This window comes from Barbus barbus (assembly GCF_936440315.1).
Source record: "Barbus barbus genome assembly, chromosome: 35".
Lineage (NCBI taxonomy): Eukaryota > Metazoa > Chordata > Actinopteri > Cypriniformes > Cyprinidae > Barbus > Barbus barbus.
The window spans coordinates 19,169,940-19,191,007 of record NC_136763.1 but is presented as its reverse complement, the minus strand read 5'-3'; the positions used below and the strand labels follow the sequence as shown (position 1 = coordinate 19,191,007).

Sequence of the window (21,068 nt, the reverse complement as noted above, 5' to 3'; positions counted from 1 at the left end):
CAAACAATGTATAGTCCTGTTACATTTACTGTAAAACTGTTGTTTTTGAAAAAATGCAACAACAAATGGGCCTATCCATAAACCGCTAATATTTGTATAGACAGTACAAAAACACTATTAGGGTAACACATGTGAAACTAAAATAATGCAATAAACATTAAGCAACATAAGACCATAATAAACAATAAGAAATGCATAAGAAAAACAACTGAATTAAATGTAAAGCATAATGCATCACAACCTTTACTGTTTTCCCCATTGTAAATTACATGCTGGCTTATATTTTTTTACTTACAAATTTATTTTAACAATATTTTACTGTAAAAGTACATGCATTTTGTTATATATAATTTTCTATTAAAAGGTAATTCATACTTTTTGTGTCACATTAAAAATACATTTTACTGTATTTATTTTTACAGTAAAATTACATGTAAGGTGCTCTTAAATATATTCAAATGTTTGTTTTGTAAAGAAAATTTTACTCATTTTCTACATTGTGCAAACAGCAGAATCCATGAGCTGTATAATCTACATAGGATGTTGTTATTCATACATGACATTTAACGAAATGATTCACTTTAGGGTTTGAGGTTTAAGAACCCGTGTTTGGTTAATGCGCATGAAACAAAAGGAAAGGTTTTGTCTCGTCACAAAATGCTCAATTTAATCCATACTGAGCTATTTGAATCTTTGTTACACATTTATCGTTTAACCCCAGTGTGTCCTGTATAGGCTTCAACATTTTCTTCCGTACAGCAAACAGTGTGTGAATGAGACACTTCGTTACTTATTGTGCGCTCTTTAGTTTACATCAATACCAACCATAAAACACGCAGAAATGGAAGAAAAATGAAGAAACGATGGGATTCTTTTGTACAAATTCGCTGTCGACTCGTCTCTCACAACTTACCAGTTCCGAGGGGTTTCCCCCGTCGCCAGTAAATAATTAATCACCAACATTTCAATAGCGAAAAAATATTTGAGCTTACTCCAAAGTGAGGGAGGGGATTTTCAGCTTGTCTCTCCTCTTCATCTTTAAGAAGCCCGTGAAGAACGATAACCAGCTTGTTTCAGATCTCTCAAAGTGTCCACTGTTTACACATCGTCGTTTAACAATCGACAGCGTGAGGTTTTCTGCTGTAGACACTTCCTTAAAATAGACAAATTCTCAAGGAACACTTTTAGTTAAATTGATGTCATGTTTCTAAGCGAAAGTGACTGCGGTAGGCAGAGCGAGTGAGAGATTGAATGGTGCGGTCACATCTCCCATGTGGGGAGGTGTGCTTCAACACACAGGTTTAAAAAGCAAACAACACCAAAAAAAAAAAAAAAAAAAAAACGAGACACCATTGGAAATTGTCATTTCAATATATGTGAAACATTTTACTTTTATAACCCAGTATGTAATTACAGTTTTCATCGCATCAGGGCAGCTTTGACCAATGAGCTGCTTGTATGGCAAGCCGCTTTAACAAATATTCATTAAAACTTTTATCCATATTGTATTATTTTACTGTTGTTTTATATTTACCTTTTCAGTCAGTCTTATTCCTTTGCTATCCTAGTCACTATTACATTGTTATTGGTAACTCATTGCTGATTTCTGCAATTAAAACAACAGTATTTATGTTTTTAACCTTAAAATATCAGTTTTAACCTTAAAATATCACAAATGCCTGTTCTGGGATAATGTAAATTTGAAAAAGGGTGGACTGCATAATGGAAGCAATAAACCTGCTGTAATTATGATAATGAATTACAACAGTGAATTCCACTCACTCAACTGTAGGGGGCTCCGTAGTCGCAAAAAAATAACAAAAAAACTGTATAATTTGTCGCAGTCACAATATTCCAAATATTTATTGAAGACGATGAAATAAATGAAATAAATGTTATTAAGGAGCTGGTAGAAAACATCCATGCCATACTGGACATGGACAAGACCAATATTTCCAGTGACAATAAACCATGGAATCCTCAGGAGAGCGATGAGATGAAAACAGCTCTAGAATGAGAAAAAAAATCAACTCTCCATTTAAAAATTATTGGAGTTACAAGTGCCAATGGCTCATGAAATAACATGAGATGATGACAAGTGATAGATACTGGTCTGGGCACAAATCACAGAAGAAAACAAACAAAAAGAACCTCAAAATTATTTGGCGACAAAAGGAATGAACAGAAAGAAAATTAGAAACAGATGCCGCTCATTTACTGATCACATGATCAGGTTAACCAACTCGGGAGACCTGTGTTTGCGGCCTGCCGACAGCACTTACAACTAATAAATGGAAACACATAGGTAGGGGAAACAATTCACAAGACATAACAAAGAAAAAAAAAAAAAACAAGAATTACTCGGGGATCCTGACAGTTTGGCTCATTAATAGTAGTTTAATTAGTCTGCACTGATAGCCTTGTGGGCAGCGCGCTGACATACAGTGCTGTTGCGCTACGGGCGTCACAAGTTCGAATCCCAACTTGAGGCCCTTTCCTGATCCTGCCCCCTATCTCTCTTCCACTTTGCATCCTGTCAGCTCTGATCTTTCCTATCATAATAAAGGCAAAAATGCCAAAAAATAAATCTTAAAAAAAAAGTAATAAAATTTATAAGTGCTAGTAACATAATAGATTAATTCTAGTTAATTTAGGGAATACATGTTAGAATGGCTTGCCATAACATATTTCAACAATGTGCATTAACTCAAACAACACCAGAAACCCTTAAAAGAGTCCACTGGAAACTGTCCCTACACCACTAGGGTTTGTTCTTTCAATATCTATAAGACATTTTGTCTCAACGCCTTGGCATGTCATTAATGATTACAGTTTTCACGGTCAGGGCAGCTCTTGACCAATCAGCTGAATGCATTTCCTGGCTGCAAAAGCAGGCGTGCAGACATGCAATTTGCACATACCAAAAGTATTGCTTCCTGATTACAAATGCTGACATCAATGCATTGAGCTAATTCAACCCTTGCACATCCTTAAGAGGGTATATGTAGTTTAAATCCTCTGATAAACATGTTATAGAAGTAGGAGTTTTCAAAATGCTCTGACTGAGTAACTTGGTGTTGATATTACCATCAACAGGAATTATGGCAAACATTTTAGGACTTTCCTCTCTGTTCTCTTCTCTTTGTGTTGAGGACTGCAAAATAAGAGAGAGCTGAGGTCTCTCAGTTACCATGGTGATGAGGACCTACCTTCTCCTCTCCCTCTCTTTTTTTGCTGATTATAAATCGGTGATAAACAGAAGTGAACTCAGCAAACACACAGAATGACTAACTGTGTCAAAACCACTTCTGTTTTTTGGATTAAAAATTAAATATATTAGTGGTACAATACAGCAACAGCAGAATCTGATTAATTGCAGCATGACCGCAGATTTTTATGCACGCATCATTATTCACTTGCTTTTAATAAAAATAAAATCTTGACGAGTCTTATGCTGAAATGATAAAGTTTACAGTTTATGCTACTAGTAACTTTTAGCTGGGTAACCTACAATATTCAGCAGGTATTAATGTACTTTTGGGGATTTATAGAGGTAGACATACTGTCAATACACATTTTGACCACTAGGTGGCGACAAAACGTGACATTTGGCTTCTCGTTGTGCCTAACAACGCCCCTTAGCTGTTATAAATTCACTGTAAACCACGGCTACTTGGGGTTTATTGATTCAATATGATACGATCCATCCACATCTTATTCATTTCATTATTTTAAATAAAATACACCCAGAGTTATTTATTCAAGTTATTTATTTTCAGCAATGTTCTTTATATGTGCAAAACAGGACGATACGTTTTTGTTTTAGTTTCAAAAAACAGAAAACAGAATTTGTGACGTACATGTTAAACATTTCCAAGATTTAAGAATAATTGCTGCATTTAGGATTTTAATGTCAAATCAGTCCTAGCTTAAGTTATTTTCTGCCATAAACACTGTACATAAGACATAAAACATAAATTAATAGCTAGGCTATAAAAATGTAATATATGCAATGACTGGGATTTTAATAAAATTTGAACTGTAGTCACTTTAATTTTTTCTCTCAGTTGGAATAAGAACAAAACTGAGCACATGCATGCATGGGAACCTAGTTTCAGGAACGCAGGCTACTGTAAATGTTTTATTTTTTTATTTTTTTTTACATAGGAGCATTTTATAAGTGAGTTACATTAATATATTTATTATTTGTTTTTGAGATTTGCACAAGAGTCAGCGTCACAGGAAATGAATGTCACCATTTCCAGAAAACCTTTCCATTGACCTTTTTTTTTTAACAAATGTGCCATCATCACAAACAAGACTACTTGATCTACTTTCATTCTAATTTTGCATAAGATATTTATGTGAAGTTGGAAAGCTCTTCTCTCAGATGAACACTCAACGTACCGTCACTGCTTAGCCACACAGTTACTATTAATAACTTCAGTAAGCAGTTAATATCACAGTAGCCACAAATTGCGGTTAAAATGAAATATTCCTATTCACCTCACCCACAAACATGTATTAGAAGTGAAACCAAATTGCGCTGATCATTTGACAGAAACCTTCATAGGTTTACTGACACGGTAAAATACACAGGAGGTACAGGAATTTTAAGAAACGTAGACAGACTGAGCTGAAATCAGTGTCACTGAAACACTATAGCTATTAGTTTAAAATGTACAAAATTTTTAATATTTTTTTTATAATTTTTTTTATATTTTCTATTATAATTTTAGTTAAAGTTTTAGTAATTTTGATGTGTGTTTTTGTCATTTTTAGTACTTTTAGTTTTTATGAATTCTTATTTCAGTTTTTATATTAATTATTTTAGTACATCAAGTTAAACTAAATTAAAACGAGGAATGCTGCTTTAGCAACTATGTGTTTATATATATATATATATATATATATATATATATATATATATATATATATATAAATAAATAAATAACCCTGGCTGAGATTTCAGAGAACAGACACAAATAAAAAAAATTAATATAAAAATAATAATAAGAAAAGATAAGATAAGAAAACAAAATATTAAAAAAAAATAATAATAAATTAGGCATTAGTAATATAGAAGGTTCTGTTGATGACAGATGATGCATTATGAGACATCATCACAGGTATTACTACTTTGATGTTTGAGTGAAAGGGGATTTTTGCCATCATTTATTGAGTCGGGTATAAAGTATTTACATAGATTAGACAAGTATTTACATTCTTTTGGAGTTCATGCTGTTTTGAAGGTTTTGTGTGTTTAAGAAGAGGGAGACACTAACAAATGGAAAGAGGATGTACAAGTGGAGTTGGTTTCAGGGGTCAAATCCTGATTACTCTGAAGCACACTTTACTAAAAGCCTCCCACGTCAGGCTAATGATGATTTGGTTGGAAAGCGGTTTCAGTAGGCTCGTACAATTAGGCTTATGATCTATAAACAAGCCATCTAGCATCTCCGTCCAGCATGTTCACATTTGAAGGTGAAGGCACAAGATTAGGGTGTAGCAGGTAACCAAACATGTTTTTTCTCATGAAGTGAGACAAGCTTCCCCTGCTGCTCTCATGTGTGGTTTGTGGTGTTGCAGCTAGTAGTTAGCACTTCATTCTGCCCCAGAAACACACATGACTAGTACGTACAGACTAAACACCTTCAGCTTTCTGTTGCCTAGATGACTTCAAACACACCGAGTGTTAACGTGATCTCTGGCTACGACGGTCATCTTGAACAGCCCGTGTATTGGTCATGTCTCACAAGTGAGGAGCTTTCTGAACACTAGGAGCGATGAGGATAAGAGTGGCTGTGCTGGTGCTTGCTGTTTCTGTCAGTCTGACTGAAGGTATGTATGTCATTGACTTTTCTGTCATGGCTGATGGCACATATACAACACCACAGAGGAAGATGATAACGAGATTAGATTGCTAGACTTTTACGGAAGTAATGATACAGATTTCAGATGATTTTGCTCTTGTGTCAGATGGTGTGTAGATTTTATCAGTGTTGTGAACCTACAAGCGCCATTTGACTAAACCGCCATTTAAAAACTATAAACCACAGGATGTAAACAGTACACATTTTTTTCACATACTAACTTAAATGTAAATAGATGACTTCAAATGGTTGTACATGATTGGTGGAAAGTTTGGAATTTTTTTTGAAAGAAGTCTCTTACGCTCACCAAGGCTGCATTTATTTGATAAAAAATACAGTTGTGAAATGTTATTACAATATAATCTAATGGTTTTCTATTTTAAAATGTAATTTATTCTTGTGACGAACCGCTGAACAGTCTTCGGTGTCACATGATCCTTCAGAAATCATTCTGATATGTTGATCTGGTGCATATTATTGTGTTGAAAACCATTTTTACTGCTTGATATTTTTGTGGAAATATAGATGTTTTTCATTTAAAAGAACAGCATTTATATAAAGTAGAAATCTTTTGTTATATTAAAATGTCTTTGCTGTCACTTCAGATCAATTTTATACATTCTTGATGAATATTTATTTCTTTTAAAAAAGGACTTACCCCAAACTTGAATGCTAGTGTTATGGTTTCCAAAAAATATTATAAGCAGCAAAAACATTTCAACATTAATAAGAATAATAATCATATTAGAATGATTTATATCAAGCCTGTATAATGATGCTGAAAATTCAGCATTGCATTACAGGAATAAATTACATTTTTATAAAAAGTGTAATAATATTTCCGTATTACTGATCTTACTATATTTTTGATCAAATAAATGCAGCCATGGTAAGTAATGAGACTTCTTTCAAAAACTTACTAATATATTGTATTATATTTAAATGTAATTGTGTTTTTCATTATTGTATTTTTTGTTTTTTATACACACATAATCTCTATATATATGTCTATACTTATTGTGAAAGCTCCTGTCACCAAGACAAATACCTTGTGTGTGTAAACATACTGTACTTGACAATAAAGCTCTTTTGGATTTCTGTTTCTTGGTAGGATCAGGGTGAGTTACAGTCAAACTTACAGATGTTGTTTTTTTATTTAAATGTTCTTAAAGCAGCACGATGTGTGTCTACAAGTAGTCCACACTGTTACAAAAATTCAACTAGACCAGAAGAGGACTTCATTTGTGAATGGGATGAGAGAAACCCTGAGAAGAGTCAAACACACACTCTCCATATATGGTGAGTTCAACCAACACGAGTCATGAAAGTAACACAAACAAATCATGTTGTCTTCACAGTTGCAAAAAAGTGAAAGACTGTGCGCTCGACTGTGTGTAAAAACTTGGGTTTAACAGATACTGAGGCTTGATAATGCATGTGAGTCTTCATAAATCTAACTTTCACAGGGACATTGAAAAAAAAACGTTTTCTTTTGCGTATGAACTGCGGCAAACAAGCACAGGTAAACATTCTCTTGGAGCAACTAGGAATCCCGACAAGAAAGACAGACATATGGGTACAGACACAAGTGGGCAACCTCACCTGTAATTCTAGTAAAAGCTCAGTCATCCTTAAATGCATGGGTAAGTTTATACTAGATTAATGAGGGCCAGCACATATGGTGGGATCAGAAATCTATGCATTTTTTTTGTTAATATATATATATTGGATATGTAATAATTCTATAATTAAAAATGTTATACAGTATATATATACACACACACACACACACACACACACACACACAAATGTATATATATAACATTTTGCTAACGTATACTTATGTTGTCAACAGTCAAATACAGTGACCCTCAGATTATTAGCATGAAAAGGTCAGCTGGAATTCTGAATCTCACACTGGACAAACCGAAGGATAACAAAGGTGCTATATATGAGATCAGATGGAGACAAAGGGACTCTGAATGGCAGAATGTAAGACGTTTCAGAAAATCTGATATTTTAAAATCCTGAAATCTGTTATTTTGCTAATATTATGTTCTCCAATTGTAGACAACATTTGAAACTAAGGACGGCACTGACGAAGGTTAGAGTCCTTATTCTTTTAATACTAATGATACATGTGCAGAAATAAGGTCTGAACAGTCCTTGTGTTTATAAAAAAGAGTTAATGACTTATACATATTCAAAATGTATTATTCAAAAATAATGTTTTTTGTAATTCTTAAAAAACCCCCTCAAATTTTCAATTTTTATCAAATATTAGTCTGTGTGTAGGTAAAGTAAAATAAGCCTCGCTAATTGGGGGATTTAAACAATTGTAATCTGGCAACCTTAACCATAAAGGCTTGTTACCAATGCAAGATAGGATAAATAACCTGCTGGCAAATATCACAGATGATTATGCTTAAAAAAGTAAGAGAATTTATTAAGCATAATCGTCATTGTGAAGCTCTACTGCAAGCAATGTAATATCCTTTTGCAACCATTTTGTGCGCACGTTTTTTTCATGACACTGTTCTGTTTAATAAACCCGCATCGGACAAGTGCAGGGAAATGAGGTTTTGCGGTCACGTATTTCTAATGAAGTTGAAAGTTTGCACAAATCCTTCCTAAATATACAAAACTGTGCTTGTAGATTTCCATATGCTACATCTAGAGTACCAGACTGTCTACCAGATCCAACTGAGGCGGCAGGCCAAACTGAAGTCACACCTATGTAAAGACTCACTACATGCTCTCTGGAGTGACTGGAGCCAAATGGTGGATGTTCCCTCAGGTTCGATTTCAGCTGTATGTCAATGAATGCTGCAGTTTCACAGTGCGACGCAACAGAATAAGTAAAAATATTCGGTTAACAGATGTAACACCTCTCTACAGATATCAGGCGCCAACCTGTAATACGCTGGGTAGAGAATAACCCGAAAAATGGTACCAGGGATATTAGTCTCTTCTGGGATGTAAGTATTAAAGAAACAGAGCACATCAGAAATGTTTTTGTTGGGTTTAAGATGAATTAAATTTGATATGAATGATGCTAAAATGGTTTTCTTTAGGCCCCACCTGCTGAGGAGTCTGTAGGGGGTGTGAAGTATATTCTGAGCCTCTCAGTTTGGCCTTGTGACAAACCCAAGAGAAAGAAAAACATAACTAATCAAACCTATAACACATCAATAACATATTCAGAGGCCAGGATTTCCATTATTGCAATTAACAAGGTTGGACGTTCACCACGACAGCAGATCATCATTCCCGCTGTGAAACATCTGAACTGTAAGTGTCAGAGTGGGTTTTCAGGTACAGTATGTGTGTTAGAGTGTGTTCGCTTATGGCAGGATGCAAGTGTAAGTTGTGGGGTTTTTGGTGACTGAGTGCCTTTCAGTGTTGTTAAAATTACTCATTCAAAATATATCACTTATGGGGTTTTTTTAATATGAAAAACTGAGAAAAAAACCTTGAGAGGAAACAGTAAAGTGGAAACACATATGAAATTTTGACATTTCAGACTGCGACTCTGACATGCCCTCAAATATCGCCAAATATCGCAATAATAAATCCTGCTTAGAATGGTACAAGCTGGAAGATGGTGAGACCCGACCGAGGACAGTATGTAGTTCAGACAAAAAATTACTCAAGGACATTAAAAATGGTATATTCATCCATTCATCCAATTTAAAGCATTATATTTATGTGTCATATTAGCATGTGCTGCGCATGCTAACTCCTGTCTCTGGTTTTAATTACAGAGGTGGAGCATTTTGTACGTCATTATTACTTTCTTCACACCATAAGAAAGAAACGGTATCAAACTGCTGTTATGTGTCCTTTTTACTCAGAACAGAAAGGTAAGTTCAGACTGAGGATGTGCCAGTAAATTTGGTTATTTTCATGTTATGGCCAATAAATGTCCGATGTAAAAAAAAAAAGGCTGATATTAAAATACTATTTTGCTTAAAAATGTAAAAATAAAACACTAAAATCTAAAATGAAGCAGAAAATGCTTAAAGTAAATCATTATAATATACAGTACGAAAAATTTATATTTTAGATTTGATAAAATTATATTTGAACATAGACGTGAAGATGCACTATGTGAATTTAAGAGGTTGTAATCAGGGCCGGACTGGGACACAATTTCAAAATCTCACACTCATCTAGGCCACACAGAAAACAAGAGGCCAAAATGGTACCTTTTGGGGTACAACAGCTTGTCATAGAGCAGTACCCTTAAAAGAACATGTTTGTACCTATTAGGGGTAAAAAAAATAAAAAAAAGACAAAAAGCCGTCCTTTTATTTACTGCTCCAGTGACAAGCTGTTGTACCCCCAAAGGTACCATTTTGGCCTCTTTTTTTCTGTATATATCACCAATACACCCACTACAAATTCTGAAACCACAGATAACCCTATTATTTAAATGGCCATCTCATAAAAAGGTCTAAATCCTTGGTCTGGGGCCCTGGAAAATAATTAAAGGTTTTTTCTTGTACCTGTCACTTATTCACCAGCAGGTCTACTGTTAGGATTAGAACTGTGTCCACCTTGTTGGAAAACAACCACCTCATTGCAATTTATCGCAGATTGTTATTTATCTTAAGATGACTTAAAGGGGTCATATGACATTGCTAAAAAGAACATTATTTTGTGTATTTGGTGTAATGCAATGTGTTTATACGGTTTAATGTTCAAAAAACACATTATTTTTCACATACTGTACATTATTGTTGCTCCTCTATGCTTCACCTTTCTGAAACGTGTAGATTTTTACAAAGCTCATCGTTCTGAGAAGCGAGGCGTGCTCTGATTGGTTAGCTATCCAGTGTGTTGTGATTGGCCGAATACCTCAAGCGTGTGACGGAAATGTTACGCCCCTCACTATATTGTGATGCCGTGTCCCGGCACGACAACACAAAAACAATAAAACCCATTATAAACGAGGCATTTGTTGCATCCAGTGGGGACATAATTACTGAATATAATGACTTATACTGTTTTTTTACGCGTTGCATTGCATCGCGCCGCGTAAACATTACCATGTCTGCATTTGTGATCTGAGAAATGATCTACACTGCTCAAAACTCACATTTGAATCATCAGTGGCAAATTCTTTAAATAAGAAAACATACTTACAGGCTGTGAGTCAGAAGCGTCAGACTGTCCTTGCAAAGTTGGAATTGCCTGGCAGGCTACTCTTCCAGGTTCAGGAAATAGTCCTCCGTAAAATGCGCTGCACACACTCTAATATTTTAATCGAAATATACAGGCATGTAGACACCTTAAACCAAAGTGCGCATGTGCTTGTGACATACATAAATGACGTGACACGCACCTTTAATAATACGGAGATTAGAAACGATGGCGGGGTAGAAAGCATCGCATTCTGGGGAAAACACAACTCGCTGCCATCAATCTCTGTTCCTTACCCTCATCCACAGCGAGTAGAACACGACGGCAGCGTAAGCAAACGAATTTCCATCAGCACAAATAAATTAATGTTCATCTTTTATTTGTATTTAGCCTTCATACAAACACAAAATGTGAAATCACTGCCAAATAAACACCTCAGACTCATCTTATTAATATTAATATCTTTAACTTCAAACTATAGGCTAACAAACACTACCAGTCAAAGGTTTTTGAACAGTAAGATTTTTGTTTTTTTAAAGAATTCTCTTCTGCTCACCAAGCCTGCATTTATTTGATCCAAAATACAGCAAAAACTGTAATATTTTGAAATATTTTTACCATTTAAAATAACTGTTTTCTATTTGAAAATGCAAGTTATTCCTGTGATTTCAAAGCTGAAAGTACAAATAAAGCTATAAATCTTTTGTAACATTATAAGTGTCTTTATCGTCACTTTTGATCAATTTAAAGCATGCTTGCTAAATACAGGTATTAATTTCTATAACCCCCCCCGCCCGCCCTTATCCATGTACAAACAGTTTGTAAGGAAAACTTGAAATCGCATCATATGACCCCTTTAAATACCCAAGATTTAACAAACCTATATTTCATACAAATATATCAAAACACATTTTCTAAAGTGCCCAAATGTCAAAATAGTACAGTATCTTTTTTCTTTTTTTAAAAATCCAAATACTGAGCACACCATTGCATTTTTAGGCTGATATTTTGTGTTGCTGTCTGCTCAAGCTCCCTCCCTTCCTATCCACCTTTTTATTCAATGCAGAAGTAAGCCTAAGGGCGAGACTTCCGGTTCATTAGCCGCTATAGGTAAATAAGGAGAAGAATAACAATGTGCAGTAAACGATAAAAGTGTTTGCACTACAAACCAGTGTGTTCATAATTAAGATAATACATTAAAATAATATGGTAAGACACACCAATTTTCAATATCAAGCAGCAAAACGAACTATTTCGTACAGCTAAAAATAGCTAGATGCGGATGAGACGGAAGCTAGACCCATAGAATTTAAAAATGGCCGTGCCCATTTTTTACGACAAGAAAAAGGTGGATACAATAAATCCATGTAAATATATCTATGTGCTAAATTTATTAATGTAACTTTCCAATCGATAATGATGTCCTTTAGTACAGTATTCTGAATGATGATAATAATAGGGTGCCCCTAATAGCCTAACAGGTGCTAGCAGTTTAATACTCAACTAGGATAATAAAGACAAAACTCTTTAGCGTATTTACAGATGAAACTGGCTTGCACCACCTGAAGCCCTGAACAGGCATTTTTGCTCAATTTTTTGCAACCTGGTTGTAATTCATGAATGCTTTGGACCTAATATTAGTCTCCTAAAGTAAAATTATAGCCGTAAGTCTAACTACGTTATGTTCCAAATTTGAAGTTGATATCACAAAAATTGTGGTTCCTGTGCGATTTTGTTAAGGTGCTATACCAAAAATAGCCACTGGGTACCCAAACTAAATTTTCATGCATTTTTCCTGTCACAAATTTATACATTTCTGTCACAATACCTCTATCACAAGATAACCACCAAATATGGGACCTTGAGACTATGTAGGAAAGATTAGAAAAAGTTTGGATTATAAAATATTGCAGTAAATTTTGTAATACGACGCTTGACACCACCCACTAGGGGGAGGAGCCCACTAAAAGGTTTTAAAGTTCCATTTCCATGGTAATGCAATGTCCGATTTCAGTTTTCACCAGATGAATTTTGAGTGTTTAAGCTTTTGAATTTAGGATGATTAATAAAATATGTGAAAGGCAATAATAAAAGAGCGCCACAGGTTAAAAGATTAATTTTTAATTGTTGTTTCAAGACGAATAAATGTCAAAATAATGAAAATTACATGATTAAATATCAAATATTGTCTGATATTGATCAATTAAAAATATAACTGATTTGGTCCCATGAGGTGCATCCCTTGTTTAGACTATATAGAGTAGGTTATTGAAAAATGAAGACCTCGGTATAGATATAGTCCATGATGATCTCTAATTTTCACAATGGAACATTTCCATTTGTTTTAGCACCTAAAAATGGTCCAGCCAATGTGAATATTTCTGATGTGACACATGAATCAGCTGTGGTAAGCTGGGTATCAATTCCTGTGGCGGAGCAGCGAGGATTTCTACAGCATTATGTCATTTGGATATCTGGGCAGGGAAACACAAGTAAGCTGAACGTTTATAGTATTACTAATCATTTATTTGCTATATGGAAGTCACAGCCGTAGTTAGTTTTTTACTTGTATGACAAACAGTCGAACCCATTACAAACATATCAAATGTTTTGCCTTCTGTTCCTCTTGCTTCAGAGTTCCATAAAGTCCCAGCAAATAAAACCAGCTTCCTGATCAAGGACCTCCACCCAGGGGCCTCTTACACTGTATCTATTTCCGGAAGGACAGAAGCTGGTAATGGGCCGAACTCAACGGTGAACTTTGAGACACACTCCAAAGAAATGGGTACTGAAACAGTCACTGCCAAATGAGAAATGATTATGCAGAACTGAAAAGTTTATTTGAACTGTCTGCTTTTTGTCAAAGAAACACAATGAGGTGTGAGAATGTACCTGCCAACAGCAAATGTGTTCTGCCATTTCATTCAGGCCTATCGTGGCAGGACCAAACCATCCTGATCGTCTGCGTGGTGGCCCTCTTGTGCACTATAATCTGTTCCGTAGCTGCCAGGAGGTGAGATTACCATAACCCAGAACAGCTGATTGAAGACCAAGATATGTTATATTGTACATAACCTGCAGCTTGCAGACTGCAGAGCATAGAACAACACCAAGGTCATGGGATCGACTGCCATGGAACACATTCGCTGAAAAATAAATAAATCTTCTGGATTTATTCTGACTATATTATTGTATTGCTGTGACTTTCATTCTAATCATTTTGACATTATTTTCAAAATGTTACTATAAATATATAATAAATAGAACTTTGATCTTGTAATTTTGACTTTCATAAAACATTACAACTTTAATCTCGCATTGGTGGTCATTTTGACTTTATTCTAGTAAATGTGAATTTATTCTTAAAATATCACAACTTGAATCTTGTATTGCTGCAAATTTCTATCATCAGTTTGACTTGTTTTTTTTTTTGGTCATAACTTTCTCATAATTTTTACAGTTATTGCAACTTTATTTTGTATATGCTGTAATTTTAACTTTATTTTTTACAAAGCCCCTCCTTCCAACTGACCCAGTGCATTGTGATTGGCCGAATGATGCTCTTATGTATTTTCAGTACACAAGACTATTTCTGACGGGCTGTACTGTGATGTGACCCTGTTCCCCTCACACACACACTCATACACACACACACACACACACACACACACACACATGTTGGGTTTCCATGTTTTATGGGGACATCCCATAGGCGTAATGGTTTTTATACTGTACAATCTGTATGTGCTATTGCCCTACACCTAAACTTAGCCCTCACAGGAAACATGCTGCATTTTTAGATTTTCAAAAAACTTTATGCTGTATGATTTATAAGCTTGTTTCCTCATGGGGACCAAAAAATGTCCCCACAAGATTAAGATTTACTGGTATTACTATCCTTGTGGGGACATTTGGTCCCCAGGACGTGATGAATACCAGGTGCACACACACACACACACACACAGAGTCAATAACAGTCAATAGCAAATACTTGAACTAATAACAAAACATACTTACAGTCGCTGATTCAGAAGCGCCAGATTGTCATAGCAAAGTCGGAATTGACCCTTATATTTTTTCTTGAAATAACCTTCATGCACAGCCAGCCTTGTACTCTACTAGGTTCACGAAACTGTCGTCCATAAAATGCATTGCACAAATTTGAAAATTTGGGTTGTGCTGTTCTGTTGTAAACAAATCTTAACCAATAATTCCTATATGCATCTACTTTCGGAAGGCCAAATAAAGTGCTTTTGCTTTCAAATAGAAACGCAGCGTCTCCCTGACATGGCTGCATCAACACTACTGCTGTTACTGAAACCACGCCTTCTTTCTTTGCGTGAACATTTTGGTGGCATTATGCAAATATTTCCACATCGTGACGTAGACATGTGGGGGTGTGTTTAAATGAGCCGTTTTAGGGGGGTGTGGAGGAGTCTTAACTTTGATAAAGAATATCTCGTTGGGTTTGAGACTTTAGTCTTTGTAACTTTAGGGTTCTCATCTATGCACAATCAGCTTGTAACACTCCAAAGAGAAAGGAAAACTTGAAATCGCATCATATGACATCATTTTGACTATTTTCAAAATATTTAGTTTTTCAAAAACTTTTTTCTTGTAATACTTTGACTGTTCTTATCATTATGATTTTCATGGTGGGAAGTCGTGGCCTAATGGTTAAAGAGTCGGACTTGTAATCCAAAGGTTGCGGGTTCGAGTCCCCGGCCGGCAGGGATTGTAGGTGGGGGGAGTGAATGTCCAGCGCTCTCTCCACCCTCAATACCACGACTGAGGTGCCCTTGAGCAAGGCACCGAACCCCCAACTGCTCCCCGGGCGCTGCAGCATAAATGGCTGCCCACTGCTCCGGGTGTGTGTTCACGGTGTGTGTGTGTGTTCACTGCTGTGTGTGTGCACGTTGGAACTCGTGCACGAGTTCCGAGTATGGGTCACCATACTTGGCTGAATGTCACTTCACTTTATTCTTAAAATATTTATTTTAATACATATTACAAATTGAATCTTGTATAACCCATATACACACACATATATGCATTTCTGTTAAATGTATTTACCTTTAACTGTCTCTTTGCTTTCCAGATTGAAGCTGTTACCTGAGGTACCCAGTCCTGTGATTGATGCAGCAGAATTCAGATGTCCGGCAGAGCAGGTTAGCAACACGAACTGCTGAAGAATCGAAACCTATGCATTTCCAACAAAACAGCCTCAATATTTTAAAAAGGCATGACAGAATATGCTGCACATTACAATGACCCAAATCCAGAAATCTCCCTTCACTGTTAGCAGAAAAAAATCTGTGGTGAGGTCAAAATACCAACCATAACACGCCACATCAGTGACGTACCTAAAAAGCTGACAGAGAAAAAGAGTAAAAGAAAGCTGCATTGCACAATCATCTTACAGAATTCATCTTATTTACATAAATGATAGACTTGACCTACTAATAAATTTGATGCAAAATAAATGGAGAGTATATTTTGTAATTAAATCAATCGTTTTGTGCATGAGTCATCAGTGCAAGTTATTCCAAATGAGAAAATGTTTGTGACGCAGGACCAGAGCCCGACGATAGAGGAGGTGCATGAATTCGTTCTCTTGCTGCGTCAAGATCTCAGCAAACGCAGGGAGAACATGACTCCTGAGCAGAGCACTTTACTGCAAGACTTTGGGCTTGTCATCTTTGAAGAGGAAGATGAGGAAGACGGAGAGGGTGGAGTTACCAACTTGAGCTCTATGAAATCCTGTTGCTATCCGAATCCTAGCTACAGAGGACAGACGCTACAGCTGCCAGAGCCTTTCCACTTGACCGACAGCACTTCAAGGGACAATGACACAGAGACCACATACAGAAATGGCCTGTTCTTTGAAACACGAGTCCTGGAGTGTGACAAAACGTCACTATAACAGAACCTGACTGTTTAGGGACAAATAAACAACCCTAAACAAACCTCCTCTATCTGCTGCATGTGTCTTCTCTTACAGCCAGGTACAGTCAGTTATGGCATCTTTAGCTTTTTTAGCTTTTCTTTAAAGTGCACCTGAGACATAATACTGGAAATAACCCAGTTCTGAGAACAGTGTGCGATTCTCAGCAGTTACTGAAGTTGTGAACGCATCCTCACTCTTAAGCTTTGTTGTGGTCTCTGACGTCACATTCTGGATTCTCATTATGTCTAAGTATGAAGCATGCTGCTTATTGGTGTTTTTAGTAATAAAGTTATAATAAAAGTTTATAATAAAGTTACATCACCGTTAAAAGTTTAGGGTTAGTTTGATTTTTTCAAAGAGCAAGGATGCGTTAAATTGATCAAAAGTGACAAAAGTGACTTTTATATTGCTACAAAAGATTACTATTTCAAATAAATGCTGTTCTTTTGAACTTTCTTTTCATCAAATAATCTAAGAGAAATTCCCCTCAGAAACAATAACGGTTTCCACAAAAATATTAAGCAGCACAACATTTTTTTAAACATCAATTATAATGAGAAATGGTATTATTATATTATTGTTGTTATTATATTATTATTGTCAATGTATATAATTATCATTTGTAGTATGTTATAGCATAGAAATCATAGACAGCTGAGTATATATTTATACATTTACAGTTTTGTCCACTAGAGAGAGCAATTCAATCTCTCAGAAAAGACACTGGGGTTGTTACATCATTTAAATAATCAAGAGTCTTGGGTTTTACTATATTGACCATTTATGTTCAAATCATTATAAATCTGTATGGAATCTACATCCGAGGTGCAAGAATTTGAATATGAATCAACTTTTTCTTCCCTCATCTTTTCGTTCTTTTTTTAAAGGGGACATGTTACGCAAAAATCACTTTTATAAAGTGTTTGAACACAGTTGTGTGGCAGGAGTGTGTGAAAACAACCAGTCTATAGTCTCTCAGAACGAGCTGTTTCAGATTCTCCCTCTGTTCACGTCACAGCGGGGAAAAAGTTCTGCCCATTTGTGACGCTGCCCTGTAAGCATAGACACAGCCCTGAGTGAGAAGCTGCGGCTCCGCCAAGTAGGGCTCGCTGCAGTCCACAACATCCAGGGGGCGTGGTTGGATCCACATCTAGGGGGTGGAGATTGGTAGGTTTAGGGGTGGAGATGGGGTGGGTTTAGGGATCAGGGGGTGGAGAAGGGTAGGGTTAGATATATGTAAGGTGGGAGGATTTGGATCTGGATCCAACCACGCCCCCTGGATCTTGTGTTCTGCAGCGAGACGCTTCTCGGCTCCACCATTACTGATTACTTGCTGTAGTTGCTGGAGTTTTACAATGTCAGCGCCAAAGAGGCATTTCAAGTGTTGTGTTTTGGGATGCACTAACTGTGAGCCACTGAGGACACTGTGGTTAAGTTTCATTGTCTAAGGAAATGTCCCAGAAAAAAACGGTAAAGTCCCCAATGCGTGTAGGGATCAATACCAACACTTCGTGCACGAAAGTCAGCTCCAGACAAAGTAATTATTAAGCGTTTGTTTTCCAAATTGCCTTTCTAGAGCTTCTTGGCACTCTGTAAGGCTAATGATGGTAAAGTTCCCATCGTCTCTGCCTGTTTTCACTGGTGCTGTCTTCATGAATGATTGTGAATAGGAATGTGGTGGTTAAAAGTTGCATATGAAAGCATTGTGAGTCGATCGCTTGAGTTTGTTGAGCTCATAATCACGAGTGGGTCTTATAAAGTTTGTGACAGCATGCCATGCACCATGAGACCAGCTATGTTGTTATTTTTATGCCGCCATGCTCCCCGTCTGTGCAATTCATAAACGCGAATTTATTATGCACAGCATAATCAGATGACATGACTTTGAAACCGAGTATGTTTTCTGTAAAGATAACAGGCTTGTACTAATAGTGGAATGTTTATTTGCAAAGGCTAGCACTGGGAGCTGGAGCTTTTGAAGCTCCGCCCTCTTCTCCGGGAGCACCAGCTTATTTACATTAAAGCAACAAACTCAAATTCAGAGCGTTTTGGATCATACCCTAAAAGTGGCAATTTTAACAAGCTATAAAAAATAATCTGTGGGGTATTTTGAGCTAAAACTTCACATACACACTCTGGGGATATCAGAGACTTATTTTACATCTTGTAAAAAGGAGCATAATAGGTCCCCTTTGAAGTAATTATTATTATTATTATTTTTACATTTTTAAGTACTAGCAACAATTTTTCCATATATATATTTCCATATGTTTTTTTTTTTTTTTAGATTATTGACATTTTAGTCCGTTATCAGTTTTTTTTATCAACACTTATTCAACTATACTTGAATAGACTTGAACTAAAAAAAAGATACAAAATTTGTCAATGAGGCGGTACCCTTTCAAAAAGTGCTAATAAGTACTAAAATGCACTCCTCAGGGGTAAATAAGGTACAAAAATGTACCTTTTGAAAGAATATTCTTCTGTACCTATTTTTTCTGAGAGTGTTCATAAACAGGGTAACAAAAAGTGAAAATTAAATTGTCCTTTTTTTGTATGATCTGTATTAATTATTTGAGAGAGACATGGCTTTAGGTGTTGGTGACAGGATATGGAATGTGTTTAGTAGCTGCACATTCTCTGTCTCGAAGTGAAGTGCTGCTGCCCTCTGTCTTCACAAAAGCACCTTTGTTTGTGATTCTGTGCAATATTCAGTTACCGTTCAGGATATGGGAATTACAGTTTTTCTCAGTCGCTTTGGTACATTTCTCAGATCAGAATTGAAATTCTCAAAACTACCTGTTCAATCTTCACATCATCGTGTCACTTGTGCACATCAAAAAAAGTAGTTTCTCATTTCTTTGAACAAGTTGCAAATGCTTTGGTACATCCATGAAAATGATTATGATTATGTACAATTCTCCGCTGTATCCTACAATATCAATTGCTTATGTCATGTTGCTCAAAATGTATTATATAGATCTCTGTGCTATTGTCTTACCCCTCAAAACATCTAGTCATTAGTTCATCGTATAAGTCATTAAATGCAAAATGGTTGATCTAGTTGTCATAAACTGTCAAGCATATTTTCAACACATCTCTATTAGACTTTTTGTAAATTTGCCATGAATTGTGCAACTGAATCTTGACTCTCACTAATGAAGAGAATATAGATCAACCAATTATAAACCAATTCTCTGAAATAGCTCAAAGGTGCATTTCATGACCCTTCAATTGGAAAGCATATATAGATAGAGGACAACGCAAAAGTTACAAATTCTGACGATGGCTGAACATCCAGAAAACGATCAGGGTCAACAGCTGAGAGGAAGAAGAGGAGAGTAACGGGGTGAACGAGACGTGAGACGTGCGGATCCATTTGCAAACTTTATTAAACAAAGACGTGTTCAAAAAACACAAGCTGGGTCAAAACATCAGCACACAGGTATGGCACAGACAAGATACAAGAATAATCCAGAGGGCAAGAATCAGTGAACAATATCCAGAGGGTTTGACAACAGGGGTAATCCAGAAACATATAGACAGACAATAGATAGATCAAGATTCAAGAGTTTTATTTGTCACATACACAATTATACAGAGTATAACCAGCAGTGAAATGTAGGTAGGTAGGTAGATAGATAGATAGATAGATAGATAGATAGATAGATAGATAGATAGATAGATAGATAGATAGATAGATAGATAGATAGACAGACAGACAGACAGACAGACAGACAGACAGACAGACAGACAGACAGACAGACAGACAGACAGACAGACAGATAGATAGATAGATAGATAGATAGATAGACAGAGAGAGACAGATAGATAGATAGACAGACAGACAGACAGACAGACATACATAGATAGATAGATAGATAGATAGATAGATAGATAGATAGATAGATAGATAGATAGATAGATAGATAGGTAGGTAGATAGATAGATAGATAGATAGATAGATAGACAGACAGACAGACAGACAGACAGACAGACAGACAGACAGACAGACAGACAGATAGATAGATAGATAGATAGATAGATAGATAGACAGAGAGAGACAAACAGATAGATAGATAGATAGATAGATAGATAGACAG

At 36.0% G+C, this 21,068-nt stretch overlaps 2 protein-coding genes across 3 annotated transcripts in view; one reads left to right on the top strand and one right to left on the bottom strand.

The window, feature by feature from the left end:
- The window catches only part of mast3b (microtubule associated serine/threonine kinase 3b), a 45,493-nt gene extending 44,270 nt beyond the window's left edge, over positions 1 to 1,223 (bottom strand). The window contains exon 1 of the mRNA XM_079393406.1: positions 993 to 1,223. Within this exon, the coding sequence (XP_079249532.1) occupies positions 993 to 1,036 (44 nt within the window). The 5' untranslated portion in view covers positions 1,037 to 1,223. The remainder of the gene's footprint in view (positions 1 to 992) is intronic.
- A 4,383-nt stretch (positions 1,224 to 5,606) lies between these two features.
- il12rb1 (interleukin 12 receptor subunit beta 1) lies at positions 5,607 to 17,414 on the top strand. 2 transcript variants are annotated; one of them, XM_079392835.1, is made up of 15 exons: positions 5,607 to 5,841; positions 7,049 to 7,172; positions 7,340 to 7,516; positions 7,729 to 7,865; positions 7,944 to 7,977; positions 8,530 to 8,670; positions 8,772 to 8,851; positions 8,948 to 9,164; positions 9,397 to 9,540; positions 9,638 to 9,736; positions 13,367 to 13,510; positions 13,654 to 13,803; positions 13,947 to 14,031; positions 16,117 to 16,186; positions 16,591 to 17,414. In XM_079392835.1, exons 2-15 carry the CDS (start codon positions 7,127 to 7,129, stop codon positions 16,939 to 16,941), a joined length of 1,875 nt encoding a protein of 624 aa, XP_079248961.1. In that variant the 5' UTR covers positions 5,607 to 5,841; positions 7,049 to 7,126; the 3' UTR covers positions 16,942 to 17,414. The 2 variants fall into 2 exon arrangements, with proteins under 2 accessions (XP_079248961.1, XP_079248960.1); XM_079392834.1 differs by having other exon boundaries at positions 7,046 to 7,172.
- Positions 17,415 to 21,068: the final 3,654 nt, after the last annotated feature.